Source organism: Equus asinus, chromosome 4 (genome assembly GCF_041296235.1).
Source record: "Equus asinus isolate D_3611 breed Donkey chromosome 4, EquAss-T2T_v2, whole genome shotgun sequence".
NCBI classification, from domain to species: domain Eukaryota; kingdom Metazoa; phylum Chordata; class Mammalia; order Perissodactyla; family Equidae; genus Equus; species Equus asinus.
The window spans coordinates 27675231-27696261 of record NC_091793.1 but is presented as its reverse complement, the minus strand read 5'-3'; the positions used below and the strand labels follow the sequence as shown (position 1 = coordinate 27696261).

Sequence of the window (21031 nt, the reverse complement as noted above, 5' to 3'; positions counted from 1 at the left end):
TCAGGCAACAGTTTCAGAGTGAGATCTTCTAAAGATCAGAGTCTATCCTAATGACTTGGCATACTCCAAGAAGCCTGATTGATAATTAACAGCATCTTCATACTCAACTGATCCAGATGGAGACAAATCATGCTCCCTGGACAGCATGAAAATCCCATATGGGCCAGCACTGGAGCAGATGCAGAGAGAGTAAGGACACAAGTAAGAAATAAGGCCAGTGTGGTCTGAGTTGTTCTTTGGAATATCAGGCAGAGAGAGTCATAAACATTTCAGCAACATAGCTGATGCTTACAAGCAATTTCCAGAAATAGGAGAGAAACTTTATAATGAGCATGAGGGAAAAACGCAGTCTTAAAGCAGAAAAAACAGGAAAAGTTAAAAAAATGTTTGGTTAACTTATGCTTAAGTTTTCAAAGTTATCTGAAGATCAAAATGGGAGTGTCTTAAGATCTGCAAGATTTTATTCAATATTTAAATCTTTACTTTCCTTGTTGCTCCAGGAAATACTCACAAAATAAGAAAATAAGTGTGTGTTCATATTTTATGTCTCATGAATTGGTTTTCCCATACATATACTGATAACACAAATGACACAGGCCATCATCAGTGTGTGAATGTCAGTGCTTTTGAAAATATTAATTATAAACCTACTGATTTTAGATGCTCTAAAAAAGGACCAAGATGTGCACAGTAATAACACTCACCCTCCTGTGTGAAAGAGCCCGACTGCGCCTCATCAGAGGGCATTTCCAGCCATGTTCACGTGCACAGGCATGAGGTCTTTCTACTCAGGAAATTAAAACACCCGCTTACTACAGCTTCATTCGAACATTTATTTTTAAGTGGCTTTTTTGCCTCAAATGGGAAAATAACATCTTTAGAACAAGGAAAACAATGTTTGTACCTTTCTTTTTGAACTCAAAATATTAACCATTACTTTCTATGGTCATTAATATGGTCAAGTTTGCTGGAAATGCTCCGTATAACAAAAGCTTCTAAAGCAGAGGTCACTGCATAAACCATTCTTCTTTTCTCCTCCTCACCTGCTCCCCTCACTTCCCTGAAGAGTAACTTTCAAAGCATCTAATAAAATTCAACGTACGTATTTAAGATGACCCACTACATTTCTTGCACTAACATCAGTTAGTTTTGGGAGTGGACCTTGCTCTGAATTAGTTGCAGATGACATGCCATTAGGCAGGCCCAGTTAGAGGGAGTCTACACAGAGACGCCTCTCCAGAGAATCTAAGCACCTGCCAGAAGCCTGTTTCCCATCTGTAATTGCCCCCAGCCTTCACTGGTAACTTGCACCCTTAGGTCACCCGCGCACAAGTCAGTGGCCCAGTCTGAAGGCTTCTGTCCTCACTGCATGAAGGTCTCTAACTTCTCTATTGACGTTACCGAGTGCTCTGAGTGCAGACGGGCTGTGCCATTTCACATCAGACATTGTTGGAGGAAGTCTGCTTTTCTCCAGCCTTCCGCACAGCATCTACAGAAACTCTAGTGGGGGTTTGTATTTTAAGTTGAAGTTTTAGGACAGAATATTTTCTTAGGGCGAGTTTCTGAAAGCAACCTGGGAGAAAATCAGAAAACAACAACACTGTCCAAAGTGGATCAAGTACAAATACTCACTGTCCTAAGCTACATAATACTAAGCACAAAATATAAACAACATATTGCAACTTTATTAGATTTTTCTATTTTACCAGCTGTTTGCACTCAACCAAGGCCTTAATAATCTCTAACTTTAACATCTTCGAGGTGTCACAGTACATAATGTGAAATCTCATTAGTGGCACAGACTAGTCATTCCTGTCAACACAGAGCAACCGTTAATGTCACAGCTGTGGTCATTTAATGCTTTTATAATAATTCGATAACAAATGAAGAGATATTTAGTGTTATGTGAGAGTTCTCTGCTGCTGCTAAGTTATTATTCAAGGAAAGTTTGCAAGACCAGGCCTAATTAGTGACAGATACCAACTGATGCCATTCTGCAGGTAAGTCAAAACTCTGCCTTGGACTGAGAAAGGCAGCAAGTCTATGAAAAATTATTTTCTCTTTTGCGTCCCTATTCCTACAGCTCCACACACATCCCCTCCTCAGTGTGTTCCATTATCCATTCATCTGATATCCTGATGTGACCCCGGGGGGACTCTCCAAGAAAGAGTGGTATTAGGGTTTTGCCCAGTGAAGGGCCCGGGGGTAGATGGGCGGATGAATGGACAAAGTGACAAAAGGAGGGCAGAAAGGAAAACATTCCAAAACTTTCCTATTTAATAAAATACTCTTCATGACATCTCTCAGGATGTAAACAGAGCTTGGTGTAGAGAAGTTTATTCTGATGATTAAAGACTTTATGACTGAGTAAGGCAGTTTCTTAACCTATCCCCACTTCCTAATAGATTTTCCTAAAAATCTGTGGGACAGTCAGGGAGGGGGCAATGTGCCCCCCCGGAAGGCTATTTTAAACACTGGCTCCTGAAGCGGCAGCCTCCCAGTTGGCCATGTGGGAACGGGCAGTTACAGCTGCACGCTGGAACCCGGAGGTCTCTTAAGTCTGATGTCGAAGAGCGCGTCAGTCCACTTCCACTTCAGCGAGGGCCAGTGGTGTCGGGGGGCCGTGGCCAGAGTTCTATCCCTTGATAACAGCAATCGGCCTCAGTTTAATGGCCTTCTTGCTGATGCCAGCATCATGGCAGGTGTTCACCACATCGGTCACGTTCTTATAGGACTCAGGAGCCTGCAGGGGAGGAGTTAAAAATAGTAAAAGTCTAGGTAAAGTGGAATCTTTAAAAGCATTAAACTTCATCATCTTTAAAAAAAAAAAAAAGGGGGCCAGCCCCGTGGCCAAGTGGTTAAGTTCGTGCGCTCTGCTTCAGTGGCCCAGGGTTTCACCAGTTCGGATCTTGGGCGCGGACATGGCACTGCTCATCAGGCCACGCTGAGGCGGCGTCCCACATGCCACAACTAGAAGGACCCACAACTAAAAACATACAACTATGTACCAGGGGGCTTGGGGAGAAAAAGGAAAAATACAATCTTAAAAAAAAAATTTTTAAAGCATTAAACTTCACTTCTAATTCAAGAAATGCACATTAAAACAATACTAAGGTTTTTTTTGCCTATTAAATAATTAAAGATTAAAAAGATGATTAAGCTCAGCGCTGGTAAGGGGGTAGTAAGATAAATACTCTCATTTAGTTTTATATTTTTTCTGTATTTCTCAAAATTTCCCTAAAGAATATATATCACTTGGATAACTAGGAAAAGCAGTAAATGTAACTGAACAAAACATATACACCAATACCCAACTGGAAGGAAATAAACCAAACCATCCTGTGAGTGGTAATATCTTTGGATGGTGGAATTATTAGCAATTCTGATTTTCTTTCTTTATATATCTGCAGTTGTCAAAATTCCTGGAATGAACATGTATGACCTTCACAGTAAGGAAGAGTTTGTAAGCTCATACATACAACACTGTATGTACGCATATATGTGTTTCTTTATGTAGACACACACAATTTATTTCTGTTTCTAGCAAGACCTCCCCCCTGCATTCCTACCCACACTCACCATCTTGCCACTATTAGAACAAATTTCATCACACACTCCCTTTATCCCCATTCATGTCAACACAGGAGTCTCAAGCCTCCCAGACTGATTCCCATGGGGCTCCCGACACACCCCTTTCTTGCCCATCTCTCCATTCCCTTCCAATTTCTGAAACTTTTCCACTGTGGCCTCTGGAAGTCCTTCCACTGACTCAAGTGCAGAATCCCCTCCTTCTTCCCTTTTCTGAACGCTCCCTTCATCTTCTTGTTTTGCTGAAACACGGATCTCCCCTGAAGATGTCACTTCTGCCTCCAACCTTCTGCAGTGGCAGCTGTTTTCTCTCCCACACCGGGTCGTGCCCTTAGGCCCAGCAGTGAGACCGGCGTCCTTGCTCTTCATGGTTGTTTCCACACAGTTCTCCCTCCTTCCTCCCTAAGCACTCCCAGTTTTGAGTCTTGCGGCCGTCATTTACACCAGCTACTACCTCTTCTTGTTGCGGTATCTGCTAGAGTCTGAATCACTCTCCATCATTACTTGAAGATTTCTAGCTCCTGGCTCACTGTCACCCTCTCCTGCTATAATTCTGAATGATTTCAATATCCAGAAGATGATGCTTTCAGTTCCTTGGCTTCTTGGTTCCTTGCTTTCTGCTCCTTCAATGCTTGTTACCTCAGCCACTCGCTCCCAGGGTCATACCCCAGACCTTGTCATTACCACTGATTACAACTCCTCCATAACCTCAGTTTCAAGTACCCAGGCTGGTGATCATGGCCCAGGTTTCCAGCTCCCTCCCCCTTATGCTCCATCTCCAACAGTCCTTTAACCCCATGAGACTTACAATCCCTTTGCAACACCCTCAACAACCCTGCTTCTTTCACTGTGCAGTACTTGCAACCCTGATTAAAGGTAATTCAACATCTATTTCACACCTGCATCCATACAGTTGAATGTAGTTGGAAAAAACATTTAACCACTGAATTTAGCTCAAGCGGGCCCTTGGTGCTGTCTGGCAATCACCCAAAATTTCACTAGGCCAATTTCTCCTTCTGTCTCTTAGATGACTGTTTCATACTTTCTCCTGCAGCCTCACTCTCAGTTGCTGGCCCTACTTCCTATTAGGCTGAAAAAACAGAAACTGCCAGAACAGAATCTCCATAAACCCTCACCTTCTTTCCTGACGACCTGCATCTGTACCTTCTCTCTTTTCATTAAGGCTGAATTATGTGAGCTCTTGAGGGCTCCTGAGCACCAACCCCATCTACTTGTACATCAGACCCCATCTCTTCTCATCCAACTCGACTACACTGCTCCAGTAATTCCCTCCTCTTTTGTGTATCACCAGTCTCTCCTCTAGATTCTTCTCATCATGCAAACACATTAGTCAGATCACGTTACTCTTCTGCTCAAAATTCTCCAATGTCTTCCCATCATCTCACTCAGAGTTAAAGCAAAAATCTTTTTGTAAAGGGAAAAACAAAGACCCACACGATGTGGTGCCCCCTAACTCGGACCTCACCTCACTCTTGCTTGCTGTTGTCACATTGGCCCCCTTGCCGTCTCTCGAACATCCAAGCATAGTCTCACCTCATGGGTTTTGCTCTTACTGTTCTCTCTGCCTAGAAAGCGTCCCCCCAGATCCCCACACAGCCTGTTCCCTCACTCCCTTCAGGCCCTCACTCAAACATCACCTCACTACACCCTATCAAAGCTGCACTCGCCCCCAACGGCTCCCTGGACGTCTTTACTTTGTGGCACTTGTCGTCATCTAACTCTCACCACACATTTAACACTATACACTTTACTATGTGGTCAGTTTCACAGGGAAGGGATTTGTGTTAGTTTTGTTCACTGCAGTATCCCGAGCACCTAGAAAAGTACCTAGCAGTACTTAGAGAACAGTACCTATAGCAGATGTTTAATAAATGTTAGCTGAATGAGTGAATGAAAAAAATCATTTGTAAAACATGCAAGTAAAAAATATACGAAATGTTAACAGTGGGGGTATAGTGGAATTCTAGACGGTTTGTTTTCTTCTTTGTATTCTCCAAAACCTCTTAATTAAATGTGTTATTCTTAAAATCAGGGAGAAGTTGATAGTTACTAAAAAATAAGCTTCTGTCATACTCTTTGACTGTGTAATTCTACTTTTGGGATTTCACTCTAATTATTAAAACATCTGGGAAAAAAGCTTCATGCATGAAGATACTCATTATAACTTAATTTTTAGTAGCAAAATTTGGAAGTTTCTTAAATGTCCAATATAGGCAGAAACTTACGGTATTTAGCTGATAGACTATAGCAATCATTAAAAAGTGACACAAGCAATTTTATAATAATGTGCTAAATTAAAAAAAGGACTACAAAATGTTTGTAAACTATGATTGTAACTAGTTTTAAAAAAAGCATTTAGGGAAAAAACTGGCAATAAATATCCTGAAAAAGAAGGTAAATGTTGGGGCACTGACTTTCTGGAGGATTGCTTTTCTTTTCTCTTCAACTTCTACAATGAGTTATGCTGGTTCTAATTTAAATATGTACATATGCGTACATATACACACATATAATTTAAACAAACTCTTTGCTCCCTTGTGAATCAAATGAAACTGTTTCCCCAGACATTTCCCCATTGCTTTTTAAATTTGTTTTCCAATTTAAACAGAAGTATAGAGTTGTGCAAAAGAAAGGTTAAAATGAGTCAGCTCAAACTATTTTTAAAGCTTAATATGTAGACAGAGACTACACATGAAAGGAAAAATCATTCTTATGGACTTGGCTTGTAATTAATCTCCATACAAAATAGAAGAGAATGATAGACTGTAACTGAAGATATTTTTTAAAAAATCCAACAATTTCCGTTAGCAATAGCAAAAATTGCCATCTCTGGGCACTGGCATAAATCATAAACGATCTTACACTGAATATTTACCAAAATTTCACTTACCTCTTCCATAACTAGTTTGGGTGAGGCAACACGGATTGCAATTCCCATATCTGCCAATTTGTCTAACACATCCTGGAAATCTAAATTACGTCGAGATTTTGCTCTGGACAATGCACGGCCCTAGAATGGGAAAGGAAGCAACTTGACTTCATAGTTCTAAGCTATAAATTATGTTCAATCTCAGCAATTATCTAAATCCGTAGGATCATATGCTTTTTCCTTGACTCCTTTTAAACTAAAAAAAGAGTTAAAAAGCATCTTTTTCTATTTTATCAACCTTATTATATGCCTTTTGTTATAAGCCTCATCATATCCTTTTGGAAAACAAATTTCCATCTATACAAAGAACTTAGTATTTCAAGATTTAGTTTTGTGTTTCTAATTACTATTATCAATTCAATAAGTATATTAATTTTTAATTGTAAACAGTATTCATCACAAAAACTTGGTGTTCTTGGTGATTTAAAACAGTTTCTCAACCTTAGCAGTACTGACATTCTGGACCAGATAATTTGTTGTGGGGACTGTCCTATACATTGTAAATTGTAGAATATTAGCAGCATCGTTGGCCTCCAGCCACTAGATGCCAGTAGCAAAACTCCCTCCCCTGCTGTGACAATCAAAAATGCCCCCAGACACTGCTAATGTGCATGTGTGGGATGACCTTGGTTTTGATCACTAGGTTAAAATTAGGAGTTGGGAGGCAGCTGGAAATGAGAAAGGATCAGAGGAAAAAAGCACAGTTAAATATATTTGTGAGGGTCTGTCCAGGAGAAGGTATTCTAGACAGCTTCCATTTTCCACTCCATCACTAGCGAAGTACTTTGATGGCTTACATCAGGGTTTGGCAAACTGATTTGTAGGCCAAAGCTGGCCTACCACTTGTTTTTGTAAATAAAGTTTTATTGGAACACAGCAATGCCCGTTTGTTTATGTTTTGCCTATGGCTGCTTTTCACTACAATGGCACCATGGAATAGTTGCCACAGAGACCATATGGTCCAAAAAGCCTAAAATATTTACTGTCTGGTGCTTTATAAAACAAGTTTACTTAGAAGATAAGAGGCAGCACGCTGAAATAGAGTACAGTTTGTGCTTGGGCTCTGATTTGCAAATAGGGCATATCTCCCAAATCTTGAGTGAATCCACTCAATAAGGAGCAAATCGTGCAAATTACTAGGTCCGGTGAATCACTGAGATAAGCGGTGATACAAATGTGCATCAGTTAAAGTTCTATCAGTTATGCTAGTGTGACAATTTCTCAGTCTGGATTTTGTGTACTTGCGAAGATTAGGAATAGTCCCTGGTCCCACAATGACCCCACGAAGGTAGAATACTAGGTGACCTCAGTCGGTTCACTACACAGCATATATTACGGGAATAAATTCAGGAAGAAGACAAAACAGACCCAAACTTCAACTTTGTTAATGCTCAACTGAGTACGTTTACATGTTAAAATGCGAAACAATGCCTAAATGGAAGTGAGCATCTCTAAGAAAGTTTCTCTTTTCCTTACCGCTCCATGACAGGTTGTTCCAAAGGTCTCAGTCATGCCCTGTTCAGTGCCAGTCAGAACATAACTACAGGTTCCCATGGTGCCACCAATGAGCACTGGCTGTCCCGTGAGCTGAGGACGCACACAAATCACACGTTAGAATGAGCTTCTTACGCCTGAGCTTTAAATTCTCCCTTGCCCTGAAGAGCTGCAGGAGAAACCCGGGCCTCGAATGCACTGTTCTCACAACTATACTAAGACATTACTTTGATTCTTTGCTAACTGAGAGGGGAGAGAAGAGGCAGAGAGTGAAAACGTGAGGACTAGGGAGGCAGCAGAAGACAGACTAAGTGTAAGAGCAAAACAAAACTCAAACACACGGGGAAGCGACAGCAGGAAGATCCTGAGCACGGCGCCTGCCCTCTCCAGGCTTTGGTTCCTCGTCTGTGAGAGGGGAGGCGGCAAAGGGTCTAACTCTATCACAGCCCGACACCAAAAGGTAAGAAAAATGAAACAGACTGAGTTTAATCTTAATCCTGTCTTCCAATCATTCAAAGTTCTTAAGAAGATAACCTTAATTCACCTTAACTGAGTAAAGCATTCTCATGCAGCATTTTTTAGACAGCATACTGCAAGCACAGATGATAGGGGAGTCACTGCTCCAGAGAAGACCGGAAATCACTGTTCTCATGGATGACAGATTATTTTCTTTTCACAATTGCTGCCTTCCTGTTTAAATTCATCCATATTTAGAACTATCTAAATCATGCCCCCGCTGCTTAAAAACCACAAATGGCTTAGTACGTACTTGGTAATCAACAGCAATGAGGGGATGGTGGGGAGGGAAAGCCCGGGTGGATCCCTTCCTGTGCACCAACAGTGTCCGCTCCTTTCCGTCCACTACATGCTGTTCGACTTTGGCAATGTTGTGAGAGACATCGTAGATCACGTGTAGGTCCAAGTCATCGGGGGTTGTGTTGAAGACTTTGGCAAAAGCCTAAGAGAAAAAGCCAAAGTTAAAAGCAGCCAGAATCAGCTCGTTAGAACTTACTTGACTGTTTTCTGCTAGTCTGTTCCTGAATGGAGTGAGGGATTTGACAGTTAGAAAACAGCAGTATTACTAGGCGTCACGTAAGAGACAAAAACTGTCTTTTAGTCCACACAGCAAATTCCACTCCCTAACTCCAGCTGTGGATGAAAAGCTGCTTGGCTCCTCTTGATCATCCTCGGGAACTGCTTCTTCCTCAGCCTTCTGAGTCTCAGGGAACAACACTTCTACCCTCTCTGCTGCTCAAGGCAAATTCTAGGAGTAACTGTGGTCTCTCTTCTTCCCTCATTCCCCACGCCTGATAGCCTGCTGAGATAGTTTAAGAGGACAGCAAAAGCTTGGACACTTTGCCACTATCTTAAATATTTATTAGATAAATTTCTAAAACCAAAGTCCACAGGCTTTGATTTGACTATGCTATGCTTTAAAGCACTTAACTTCACCAGGAATAACTCGGAACTGAAGAGCAACCAAACTGTACCTGACGGGTTAAGAAGGTCATGGAGGAGCGGTTGACCCAGGCATAGTTCCCAGCCGCTGCCATTCCCTTCAGGTAGTCCTGACCCTCTGGGGAGGCGATTCGAGCACAAGCCAGCTGACGGTCATTGACTATAATCTTGTCTCTCTTCATGGCTTTTTCCATAGCTACCAGTGCATCTGGAACAAGAGAGCAGCAAGTCCAAACCAGCCAGCTTTCCCTTTATAACTCAGATTTACTGCAGAAAGGTAGGCTACACTCAAAGCCATTCTATAAAAAGACAAGTAAAAAAAAAACAACTTTCCCTTTAAAGTGTTTCTGAGTTCATCCGTTTGCTTGGCCAACACACATCTATTGAGAATCTTCTCTGTCAGAGCTGTAACAAAACTATGTGGGTTACAAAGACAACACCTGCCCTCCAGGAACTTCTAAGGGAAGGGGATGTGTATATTAGCAGCAACAACAGGGTCTTAGTTACTCCTTTCTTGGCATGTGAATGAATGGAATAGAAGCAGTAAAATACATTTTATTACCACCACAGTTTTTAACAATAACTCTTAATAACTTAATATAAGAGAGTTGAGACAAGTTGCTAGATCTTCTGCAGGAAAATCAAATCCACGACAAAGTATAGACAAGTACCCAGCAGAAAGTTCAGAAATACTAGTCAATGCTCCACATATTTGCTAGATTAAATATTCTAAAGGGCCAGGCTGGCATGAATGATTAAATTCCCATAAGATGAAATGTACATACACGGATGAACTATAAAATGCAATTTAAAGTTTATAATAAGTTCCATATGTCTCTATAACTTTTTATATATTCATAAATCCTCTCACACATCCTACAAATCATCCAAAGTGACCTATACATCAAAGTGACCTATTTCCCTGCCCCCTGCTTTTGTTCATGCTGTCTTTTGCCCATGAATATCCTTTGTGTGTGATTATCGAAACTGCAAACGTTGCATGTCCATGAAGCCATCACTAAAATCTTTTCCTTAACACTTTTTCTCTTCTATATTTTATCAATTACTATCTTCTGTCTGTATTTTTTCTTTTTAATGAACATGACGTCTCTTTCATGTAACAATTTGGGGGCAGACTCCTTGCCAATTTCATCACTGAATCCACTGTAACACCTAATCTTGCAGTATAGGTACCTAAGAGATATTTGCATACGTTACAGACTCTACTACAATTTACAGTCTTTCTTGCTCTTTCATGGCCGGATAGTAATAGTAATCTGTAAAAGTAAACACAATAACTGGGGCCAATATTTATTGAGTACTTACTAACCGTCAGGCATTGATATAAGTACTTTAAATATATTATTTCATTTAATCTCCTATGACACCATCATATGAAATTATTATTCCCATTTTTTTCAGATAAGAAAGTTAAGGCCTAACGAAGTTAGTTTGTTCAAGGTCACATTGCTCGTCAGGAGAACCAGGATAAAACCCCATACAGTATAGTTCTAGCTGTCTCTCTCTTAAATCTCTATACAGTTCCCCATAAAATGTACATTTTAGCATCCAACCAAAAATTAGGTCCAGAATATACCTGTGGCTACTTGGTGGCCCAATCCTCTGCTTCCACTGTGGATCATCACACACACTTGTCCCTTATGGTCGATGCCCATTTTCTTAGCAGCGTACTCATTGAAAATCTCATCCACAACCTGGATTTCTGCATAGTGGTTGCCTGCTCCCAGGGTCCCCAACTGCAAATGTAAGAATGTATGATAAAATAGCTTCTATTCAAGTTAAAAAAAAAGTCCATTTAAAAAGCAAATAGATAAAAACAACTAATAACAAAAATACTCACATAGAGTTTTATGTAACAAAAAAATTTTTGAGCCTTAGAAATGCTTGCTTCATTTAAAGTAATACTCTACACAACAAAAATAATGTAGAGCAGCTCCTGAGGTTTAGTGTATCATTATCTGCTTGAGGTACACACTTATCAGAAGCTTCATAAACCAAAACTCAGACCATAATGGCTCATAGAACGTTGTAAACATGGAGAGAAGGGTCAAGTTTTGGGATGAATTCTGGTGAATGTTGTCTCTTAACAAGGTCCAAGTTTAAATGATTTTTGAAACATTTATGAGTTCTGACACCTCCCATTATCCATCACTGAAAGAACAAATCCTGTAACTAGTGCTGACAGACGATTTAGGGAACCAGAGAATGGCAGAGCTGGGAGAGCCTTTAGAGGTTGCCTAGGTTTAACTATCCCAACTTTCAGCTGAGAAAATGAGACCTGACAGGCAAGAGAGACCTCCCCAAGGTCACAGGGAATGAGTGGGAAAGCCATCACAATTAGTGGTAAATTTCAAATATCTGGTATATTCTTATCTCATGGACACCATAAACTGATAAAGACATCTTGGACACCAGAAAATTTTCAGCCAAATCTGTAGACTGTCAAAGTATGTACATATGCAATTTTGGCATACATTTTAAGCCTTATAATCATACCCCATTTTTCCCCCATCCACCTCTAATTCATGATATCTTGTTTTATTTTATGAACATCTGCAAGCTCCTGACAAGTTTTTAAAAGAGTAAGAACGAAGCATAAACAAACAAATCTGTGTTCTTGTTGATATACTGTGAAAAAACCTGGGGATGTATTTGCTACATATAAGCCAGATTTTTTCCCCCAATAAAAACAAAATATGAAAAATCTGAACAAGTCGCCCCTCCAAAAGTGTTACCTGAGGAAGACCTCTTTTTTTAGCCCTCGCAGAGACCTTATTGGGGTCAGCTTGCAGCATCCTTCCATACTCCTCACAGTGCTCCTTGTCTTCCGCCCAGGCATAGCCTTCTCTTAGGGACCAGTCCACACCCATCTCCAAAGCCTCCTCCAGGTCTCTGAGCGAGTAAGAAGGTGCTGTCATTTCACAGTCAAGGCTGATCAAAACCTAAGGACGATCGCATCTCAAAAGGGCAGAGGAAAACACCACATATCCTGACTACTGACTGGGTACCAGGCCCTGTGCTTGATATGGTTTATGCTCCTAGCAACTCTAGCTTTTTGAGGAGAGCAGTTACATAAAAAATTGCAATATAACATAGTAAATGCCCTATTAGAGATGATTATAGTTCTTGATATTTATACAGCCCCTTGTACTTTTCAAATCTTACATTAGATTTGCCTCTCTGGTCCTGAATTCTATGAGGTGGTGATTAAGCAGCCAAAGAAAATTTCTAACTATAATCAGATATCACTATCTAACATTAACTTTACCACAACTACTGTCTTTCATTAATAATTTATGAAAAATTACAGTCAAATAATAAAGCTATCTAAATGTCCTGAGGTGACACAGGTTAAACTTTAAGGTCTATTCCCACCCTCACAGAAGTACTGTGCAGCTTTACTACACCTGCATTTTGAAGCTGAGGTGCACAACACACTAAACTCCTAGAAGGAAAAAGCCGTGATCTTGATCTAAGGGCGAGCCCTCTTCCAAAACACGACCAGGAGAGATTACCTTGTTCAATGCTCCCTCCCCGCTAGAGCTCATTTCAAACATTATTTATTACAACATTTATTAGATTTATTTATCAGATGAAATTCCCATCTAAAATATTTGTAAAGATGCTTGGAACTTATTTATAAGTTCCATGCATGCTCTTCAAATGGGACTGCAGGTCAGGGACGACATGAAATCAGAGAATGAGCGTCTTCCAAGTGTATCAGTTTTACTGAAGTTTTTTCTTGGTGGAGGGGAGCTGGATAATAGAACAGGTAATAACTAAAAACACGTTAATAGTAATGTATGTACATGTACTTGAATAGGATGCAAAAGCCACGTGAATTTTAAAGATAAAACAGAAGATGTTAACGAAACATACTTGTTAAGCACACCCTTCTGCAAAGTTTAAGGTGCACAGCTTTACACGAACTACGACACAGTATAGTCACTGGCTAGCTCAAAGGCAATTACACTATAGCCTGATATTTAATTCTCTACTTTGGAAATACATAACATCTTAGTTGAAGAACACGTTCAGTGCTATCATTCCAAAAGGAAGGTCATGGATAAATAATGGTTCACTGACAAAAGGCAGTGGGTCGAGCATACAGACTCTAAAGCCAAGCCATCTTTGATTTGAATCCTGACTTTACCTACTAGCTTATTTACTATTATCTCTTTAAATTTCAGTTTCCTCTCTTGCAAATTAGGGATAACGTTAGGGTTATTATCTAGGCGAAATGAAACGATACACATACACTACAGCACAGTGCCTTGCACAGTAAATGTTGGTGGATATTATTCTAAATTCTACCGTATGTCAAAGGTTGTTAAAAGGAACATCAGTTGACCAATGTCTCCAATAAACGGGCTGGACTTCATGCTTAAATAACCAATTCATTACGACTTCCTGAAAAGTGACTGCATAATCCCCATCTCCTAAGTGTCCCACTGGAAATTAATGTGAGGGTCATGTGGTTACCATCGCTCTCACTCCATTTACTAGAACTTGTGCTCTTACTTGGCATTCATTGGGATGACACCTTTTGAACCCACTCCAACAGGAATGTGGTCAAACATAGCTTGGGCAAGCTGCTCCTTCACAGGCTGGACATCACTTTCATCTAAATTGGTTCTTAGCAAGCGGACACCACAATTGATGTCAAATCCCACGCCACCTATAGAGAGAAAAGTTAGTCAGATATTAGCAAAACCAGGTAGGGCACTGTTACCAGTGGTTTTCCACCATTAGTGTAAGGCTTAAAAGATAGCCATCCTTTTAAAGGTAACTACATTTTAAAGTAACCACCAAAGTGGTTCTCTGAGGTGAAGTGTGACGACACCAAAAGAATTCAAAGTTCCATACATATTAAAGGTACTTTGTAGGCCAGGGAGGCAGTAATTAACGAGACAATGAGTAACATCTAGACTAGAGATTAAAATGTATATTACGTGCTTCTTTTTTCCTTGATCACTCTTGTTGGGAGTTTCTGAATTCTACTAGTCTTTTCAAGGAACAAACTTTTGGCTATGTTTCTCCTTTCTATTGTATATTGTTTCACTAATTTTCCTTTTAATTATTTCCATCTTTCTACCTTTTTTGGGTTTAATTTGTTGTTCTTTCTCTAATTTTTTGAGATGGATGCTTAGATATTGATACTTTAGCCTTTCTTCTTCTCTAATTTGTGCCTTTATATCCATATATAGCATTAACAGTAAACCACAGTTTTTAAACGTATTTTTTACTAACATTAGTTAAAATTATTTTGCAGTTACTATTACTTTTTTGACTCACGGGTTATTTAAAAGTATACTGCTTAATTTATAAATATATGTGCATTTTTTCAGGTTTTTATCGTTGTTAATGATTTCTAAACTTAATTCCACTGTGGTAGGATAATATCCTCTATACCAGTGGTCCTAAGTGTGGTCCAGAGATCTTTCAGGTCTAAAAGACATATTGTAGAATAAGGCTAAGACATTATTGACCTTTTAAATTTATTCTCTTGAGTGTACAGTGAAGTTTTCCAAAGGCTACAGGACATGTGATAATGTTTGTTCTGATGAATAATGAAACACGAACTTGTGTATTACTGTTTTAAAATTTCTCAGTTTTAATTTCTAGTAAGGTAAACATTGATAAAAGCCTTTGAAATCAACCCTTAATAATTTTTAAGACTGTAAAGGCATCTTGAGTCCAAAACATTTAAGAAGTGCTACTCTATGATTTTGATGCTTTGCAATTTGAGATCTGCTTTATGGCTCAGCACATGGTCAATTCTGGTAAACATTCTGTGTGCACTTGAAAAAATGTGTATTCTACAGTTCTTGGATGCACTGTAATGTGTGTGCATACACAAGCATGCACGTTTATTAGAGGTCCAGGTGTCAAGTTTAAGTGGCTTGTTCAAATCACCTATATCCTTACTGACTGACATCTGCCAGTACCTCAAGAGAAAAACAGTGCTAAATGTTGGGCTCATGTAATTGCACTTTTCCTCTGGATCTTAGCCTCACAAATTCCTATTGCCTTAATAGCTTTCCTATGCTTTCAAACAGATGTGTCTGGTTTTTTGTTTTATTTTTAAAACTTTATCCAGCCTTTCTTGCTACTCTTGGCAGAGGATTGGTCTGAAACAACTTTGTCCACCACTGCTAGTGGCAAAACTCTCAAGATATAAAAATTTAAACTTTCACTTTTTTTTTTCAGACTTTGAAAGCAAAGATACCACTTCTGACATGAAATAATTTCAGTGAAAGCACCCCCAGCAGAAAAGATGTACACAATTAGAGGTAAGTAACAAGGATGATAACGTGAGCAAACACACCAAGTACGTGCTGTATGCCCAGCACTGTTTTAAGGTTTTACATAGCTTACCTTGTTTAATCCTAACAATAATGCTATGTGGTAAGTAACATCACTAGCTCCGATTTGCCCAAGAGGTAACTGGGACACACAGAAGATACATAATTTGCCAGGGAAGTGTTTCAGTTTGTTTTTTACTCTATGTCTGGATAGTGCTTGGCATGTAGTACGGGTCCAAATAATTTTCAATAAACGTATGCTTTATTTGATATTTTAATAGTCTCTGAGTGTCCACAATTAAGTCAGTAAATGAGGAAAAGAAATGAAAGAATATGAGATTGAGAGATGCAGACACAAAAAGCAGCCATGTCTGTTTCAGAAAGGCTGTGATTCAGAGAGAAGCTACGCAGCTGACAGGAGACGGGCACAGTGACCTTACCTGGGGAGACCACTGCTTCAGGGTCATTCATATCAAAGGCTGCCATATTCCCAATAGCAAACCCGTAACCTGAATGGACATCAGGAAGCCCAATAGATCGCTGGAAGAGAATTAGAAAATGAAATACAGCCTTCTCAACCTGGCACTCTGGTTACCTGATACTAATTCCCAAATGGCTGTGGACTGAAGTCTTTCCCAAATCAAAATTCTGTTTCCATGAAATTTTCTCTGTTGGTGGAAATTAGGTATAAAAACTCCTAACTGTAAAGCTAAATATAGTGGGAGAAAACCTTTTTATAAAGTCTGACCATAAAGGAAACTGAAAGCAGAAAAGCCTCAGTATAACATAACATAGGACTAGACACACTAACTTTAATGTATTGTTACATTTTAAAGATGATCTTTAGACAATGACAAATTGTGGTTATGTCAGGTTAAGACAAGGAAAATATCTGAAAATTTATACAGGTCCTTAGTGTTTAAGCAATCAGAGACAAATGTAATCCATTTGATGGTAGGAATGTTGTATACTTTCTATATCTGGGGCCCAGAAAAGGATCCTGACCCAGGAAGGATACAGATCAAACATGGTAAGGACATATTACAGACACCTAGACACTTACCAGTTCCTTAAATGTACAAGCCATGTCTTTTCATTTCCCCCCGCCCCAAGCATAGTAACTGGCACAAAGACCTCAAAATACGTCTGTTGAATGGATTTATTTTAACATCTTTCTCTATGGTGGAATGTGAATGTTAGACTGTGGAGGCGGCCCACATGTACTGTCCAGCTCTATCCTTGTTATTGCCACTGCTTTCCTTTTCCAATCATGTCCAGAATAGCTACACTCTTCTTTCTCCCTCCTCTCAGTCCTAACCCTTAAACTTCTTTCCATTCTTTCTCCCATCATCCTCTTGAATGGGGCCACAGTGAAACTTTCAATGGTGGTGCACTGATCCAAGAATAAAGATGTATTACGACAAAGAAACAAGAAAACAAACACTACTTCAAAGGTTCTGTAGCGCTTACAGATTCTAGCCAAAGGCGATGAGAAACTAAGAAGTTACCCAGACTCAGTTAGTCCTTTAAGTCCCACGGTTACTTCTAGATGTTCAAAAGTCACTGTCTAAATGACATCACTATCAGTTGGGTGTGGCCATTCATCCATTCAACAAACTTCTAGACTAAAACAAAATACAAATGATTAAAGCTCTGAACACAAACTCACATGAACGATCCCAGGCAGGGCTGCCACATTCCCAATTTGTTTCATGGCTGGCAGGAAGCCGCCAACACCTGAAGACAAAAATTCAATATTAGAAAAAAGGACACATTTGATTTTTAGCATTAAGTATATTTGTATGTTTCTAGATTGCACTGAATGAAGGAGTAGTGGTTAGAACTACTCAAACAGCAAAGCATAAAAGGATGTCTGAGATGGAAGCGGGAAGGGAGCCTCTTCAAAAAGGCAGCACATACACAGGAATTAGTGAGGGCAACTACACACCATAAACATGCTGTCAGTGTTCTGTGCAGACCACAACAGGGTTGCCTGCAAATACTGTCCTGGGATATGTAACACATAACTACTGAACGTTACATCGTCAGCACAAAAAATGTATTCTTTTCAATAGTTCATACTACTTATCCAAAAAATCAACTCTGGTTTTATTCCAATTGACAAAGAAGGGCAACGTGGAAGAACTGGGAAACACCGGACTGCAAGTCAGGGCTATGTGGGTCTAGTCCTAGCTCTGTCGCTTGCTGTGTCATTTCAGACAAGTCAGGATACCCTGGTGGGGAGGGGGCTGAGACTCAGTCTGTTGAACTAAAAATTAAAAGGGTTAAAACTAGATTTCTGGTCTACCATCACCATTAGAGCACTATATCATATTAGAGCTTTATGTATTTATCTCTAACTGTCACTGCAGTTCTGCAAGATAGGTGTAATAAACTCTCATTTACAGACAGACAACTGAAGTTCAATGAGGCCAACCAGTGTACTGGGTAAGAATACTGCCTTTGGAATCAGACATGCCTGGATTTAATTCTGGCTCTGTCACAAGAAGCTGTGCAACCCCGGACAAATTAAAATTACTTAACCTCACTGAGCCTTGACTTACATTTCTATAAAATATAGATGATAATATCTTCCTCTTAGAGTTACTCTAAGAATTACATAAGATAATTTATGTAAAGCAGCTGGTAAAGTGCCTGGCACACAGCAAGTGCACAATAATACCATTTGGTAGCTCTTGTTATTAGTGTCCAAGGTTAGCAGTGACACGGACCAGGTCCACCCAGCTCCAAAGGGTTTCTACAAAGCCAGGTGGCTGACAATGTGATCACAAATACCTAACAGTTTTTTGGTCTCATTTCAAGTCTTGGTCATTCCTTGATAACATTTTTGTGTTTTCAAATTATAGTTATTTGAATTACCATTTTTTGGAGGCCAGGGAAGACACCACTTGTACTGTCAATGTAAAACACTAACATACTTACCACCACCTCGACAGGCGTTCCTTAATTCCTCAAACATTAATTTTTCCAGAGCATCATTCACATAGAAAACTCCTTCAACCTGGTACCAAAGAAAAGGAAAAACCATGTCGAGCACGTGAACACAACATATAAGCACTGGACAGAAAACAAACACCGTGTGCAATATTCATTTTGCCTTACTCTTTATAAAACACTTTTCTATTACCTTAAACAAGCAGAAAAGTTCCTATCAAAAACTACAAGGCGGATCCATCTTTAAATATATCTTAAAAATGTATTTTGCAAAGTTCACAAATTGTCTGGCTTATTCTCCTCTCAAAGCTACACTTAAGAATTCAACAGGTAAAATATTTTCTGTGTGTGTGTTAACAAAAGTCTTCCAACTACGCTCTCACTAAGGCCAAAAGGTCTCAGTCCTCTTGTGCTTCTAAGATATCAATGGGTTTTGAAGAAAGACAAATCAAAAACTCAAATTCTAAACATAAAAATGCCGTTATCTGACCTTAGTGTACTTTACCTGTGCTCAAGATAACAGCACATTACACGTTACCATGTCCTATGCTGATTTACAGATCTATACTCACGTAAATAGTGAGTAAAAACATTTTAACATGTAGCTATGTGGCTGTGTGCTCAGTTCTGTAATTCATATAATTTAAAGAGGATAAAGAAGCTTAACAATAGAGGCATACGAAGGCAGTGGAGGACATAATCATGTCAACACCAAAGGCCAGAACACTTTGATCAGAGATCAGAGATTATGAAGGAGCAGCAACCAGGAACTTTTACTAAACCTCACCAATGCCTTCCTTCTTCACTTTAATGGAAAATAATGAGCACGAACGGCCATGAAGCCAGAAAGATACAGGAAGCCCAAGATTTCAAACTCTGTGGTACTGGGCTCCCAAGTCGCCATCTGGAATACGTCATCCTGTCAGAGGAAAAGATGGGCACTGGACATCAAGTCCTGGCTGTGTTTCTTACTAGGCGGGTAGAAGCAGCTGTGTCACAAGCTGTGTCCTTCTACATCACTCATGGGTGGCCATGCTGTGGCGGCCAGCCACATACAAAATAAAGGAAGACTGGCACAGATGTTAGCTCAGGGCAATCCCCCTCAGCAAAAAACAACAACAACAAAAAAAGGTCCGTCTGCGAAGAGAATATTAAAAACCCCTTGCCCTGTGAATTTGCCAAGCTGTTATGAAGAACAAAACTGTTCTACTAAAAACCAAAGTGGACCAGTGAATGCTAAAAACTGGGTTCAGCGACCACAGGTCTGTAAATATCACATAAACGACCAGCATGACGCAGAAGGACTAAGTTCCAGTTCCAGTAACTATCTCCGGGACTGGCTGTGCCACCCTGTAACACAGCACTAACGTCTCTGAAGCTTAGGAACGGAACGCATGATACGGCGCATTTATGAGACTTAAGGGTGAAAATGCTCTGCAAACACCAGTATCCTATTTCCTCGGATTCCCCAGACACACTCCACCTTGCGGGTGCCGGTGGTTTGGGACCTCTCCAGCAGGGAGGTGGGGCCGGCTAGGTCAGGCAGCCACGAGGCCGAAGGGCGGGGTGGGAGGGACGCCGCTGGGGGCGGGCGCGGGCCCAGGGCCACCCAGGCACCGGGAGGGAGAGGAGGAGGCCGGGTGGGCAGGGAGGCGCCGCGGGCCCCCAGCCGGCAAGGCCCCGCCACCGCTCCTGCTCTCCCGCCTCACCTGCATGTTGGGCACGAAGCCCTTCTTGATTCTCCAGCAGTTTTTATTGATCTTGTCCAAGAACTGCAGCTCATCGTTATAGCTGCGACTCATGGCGGCGACCACGGGGGCGAAAACTCGCGGCTCCTCTTTGAAGAGCAGCTGCCGCGCTGTCCCGTTGCCGAATCACCCTCTTCCTGAACTCATCGCGCAGGCGCGGCCGGCTTGGCAGCAGGACGGGCGACGGCAAGCGCCGAGGCCCGAAACTCGCCGCAACGATCGCTTTTCTCGCAAGTTTTTGGGTACTTGCTAGTTGTTCTTTCCTAGGCTAAAAGCTGAGCTAAATCCAGTAGTTTTTTTTGTATGATCTAGTTATTCTTCGTTTCGGAAGTGCTTTTCAGCACTGAAAAACGCACTGGATCTGGATCAGATCCGAATGCTCTAACGAATACATCTATTTGGAGTTTCATCTCAGCAGTGAGGGGACAAAGATGTCTGTAGCTGAGAAAGAGAAAGATGCTTAAATAAATACAACTGAAAATTCCTAGTGTTTCAGAATGAATTTGGGGACA

The 21031-nt window shown here is 40.5% G+C and overlaps 1 protein-coding gene and 1 long non-coding RNA gene across 4 annotated transcripts in view; one reads left to right on the top strand and one right to left on the bottom strand.

Annotated features, from left to right (window-relative positions):
- Positions 1 to 21031, top strand: part of LOC123290290 (uncharacterized) — a 62507-nt gene that overhangs the window by 14656 nt on the left and 26820 nt on the right. For all 3 annotated transcript variants that reach the window (XR_011502629.1, XR_011502628.1, XR_011502627.1), the window contains exon 2: positions 15722 to 15804. This is a non-coding gene — a long non-coding RNA (uncharacterized lncRNA). The remainder of the gene's footprint in view (positions 1 to 15721; positions 15805 to 21031) is intronic.
- On the bottom strand, positions 814 to 20681 carry RTCB (RNA 2',3'-cyclic phosphate and 5'-OH ligase). Its single transcript, XM_014852354.3, has 12 exons — positions 20481 to 20681; positions 18760 to 18838; positions 17486 to 17553; positions 16257 to 16356; positions 14033 to 14189; positions 12247 to 12403; positions 11088 to 11247; positions 9523 to 9698; positions 8802 to 8990; positions 8015 to 8125; positions 6500 to 6619; positions 814 to 2743 (listed from the first exon to the last, which is right to left on the bottom strand). The coding sequence occupies exons 1-12, from the start codon at positions 20571 to 20573 to the stop codon at positions 2636 to 2638; spliced, it is 1518 nt and encodes a 505-aa protein (XP_014707840.1). The 5' UTR covers positions 20574 to 20681; the 3' UTR covers positions 814 to 2635.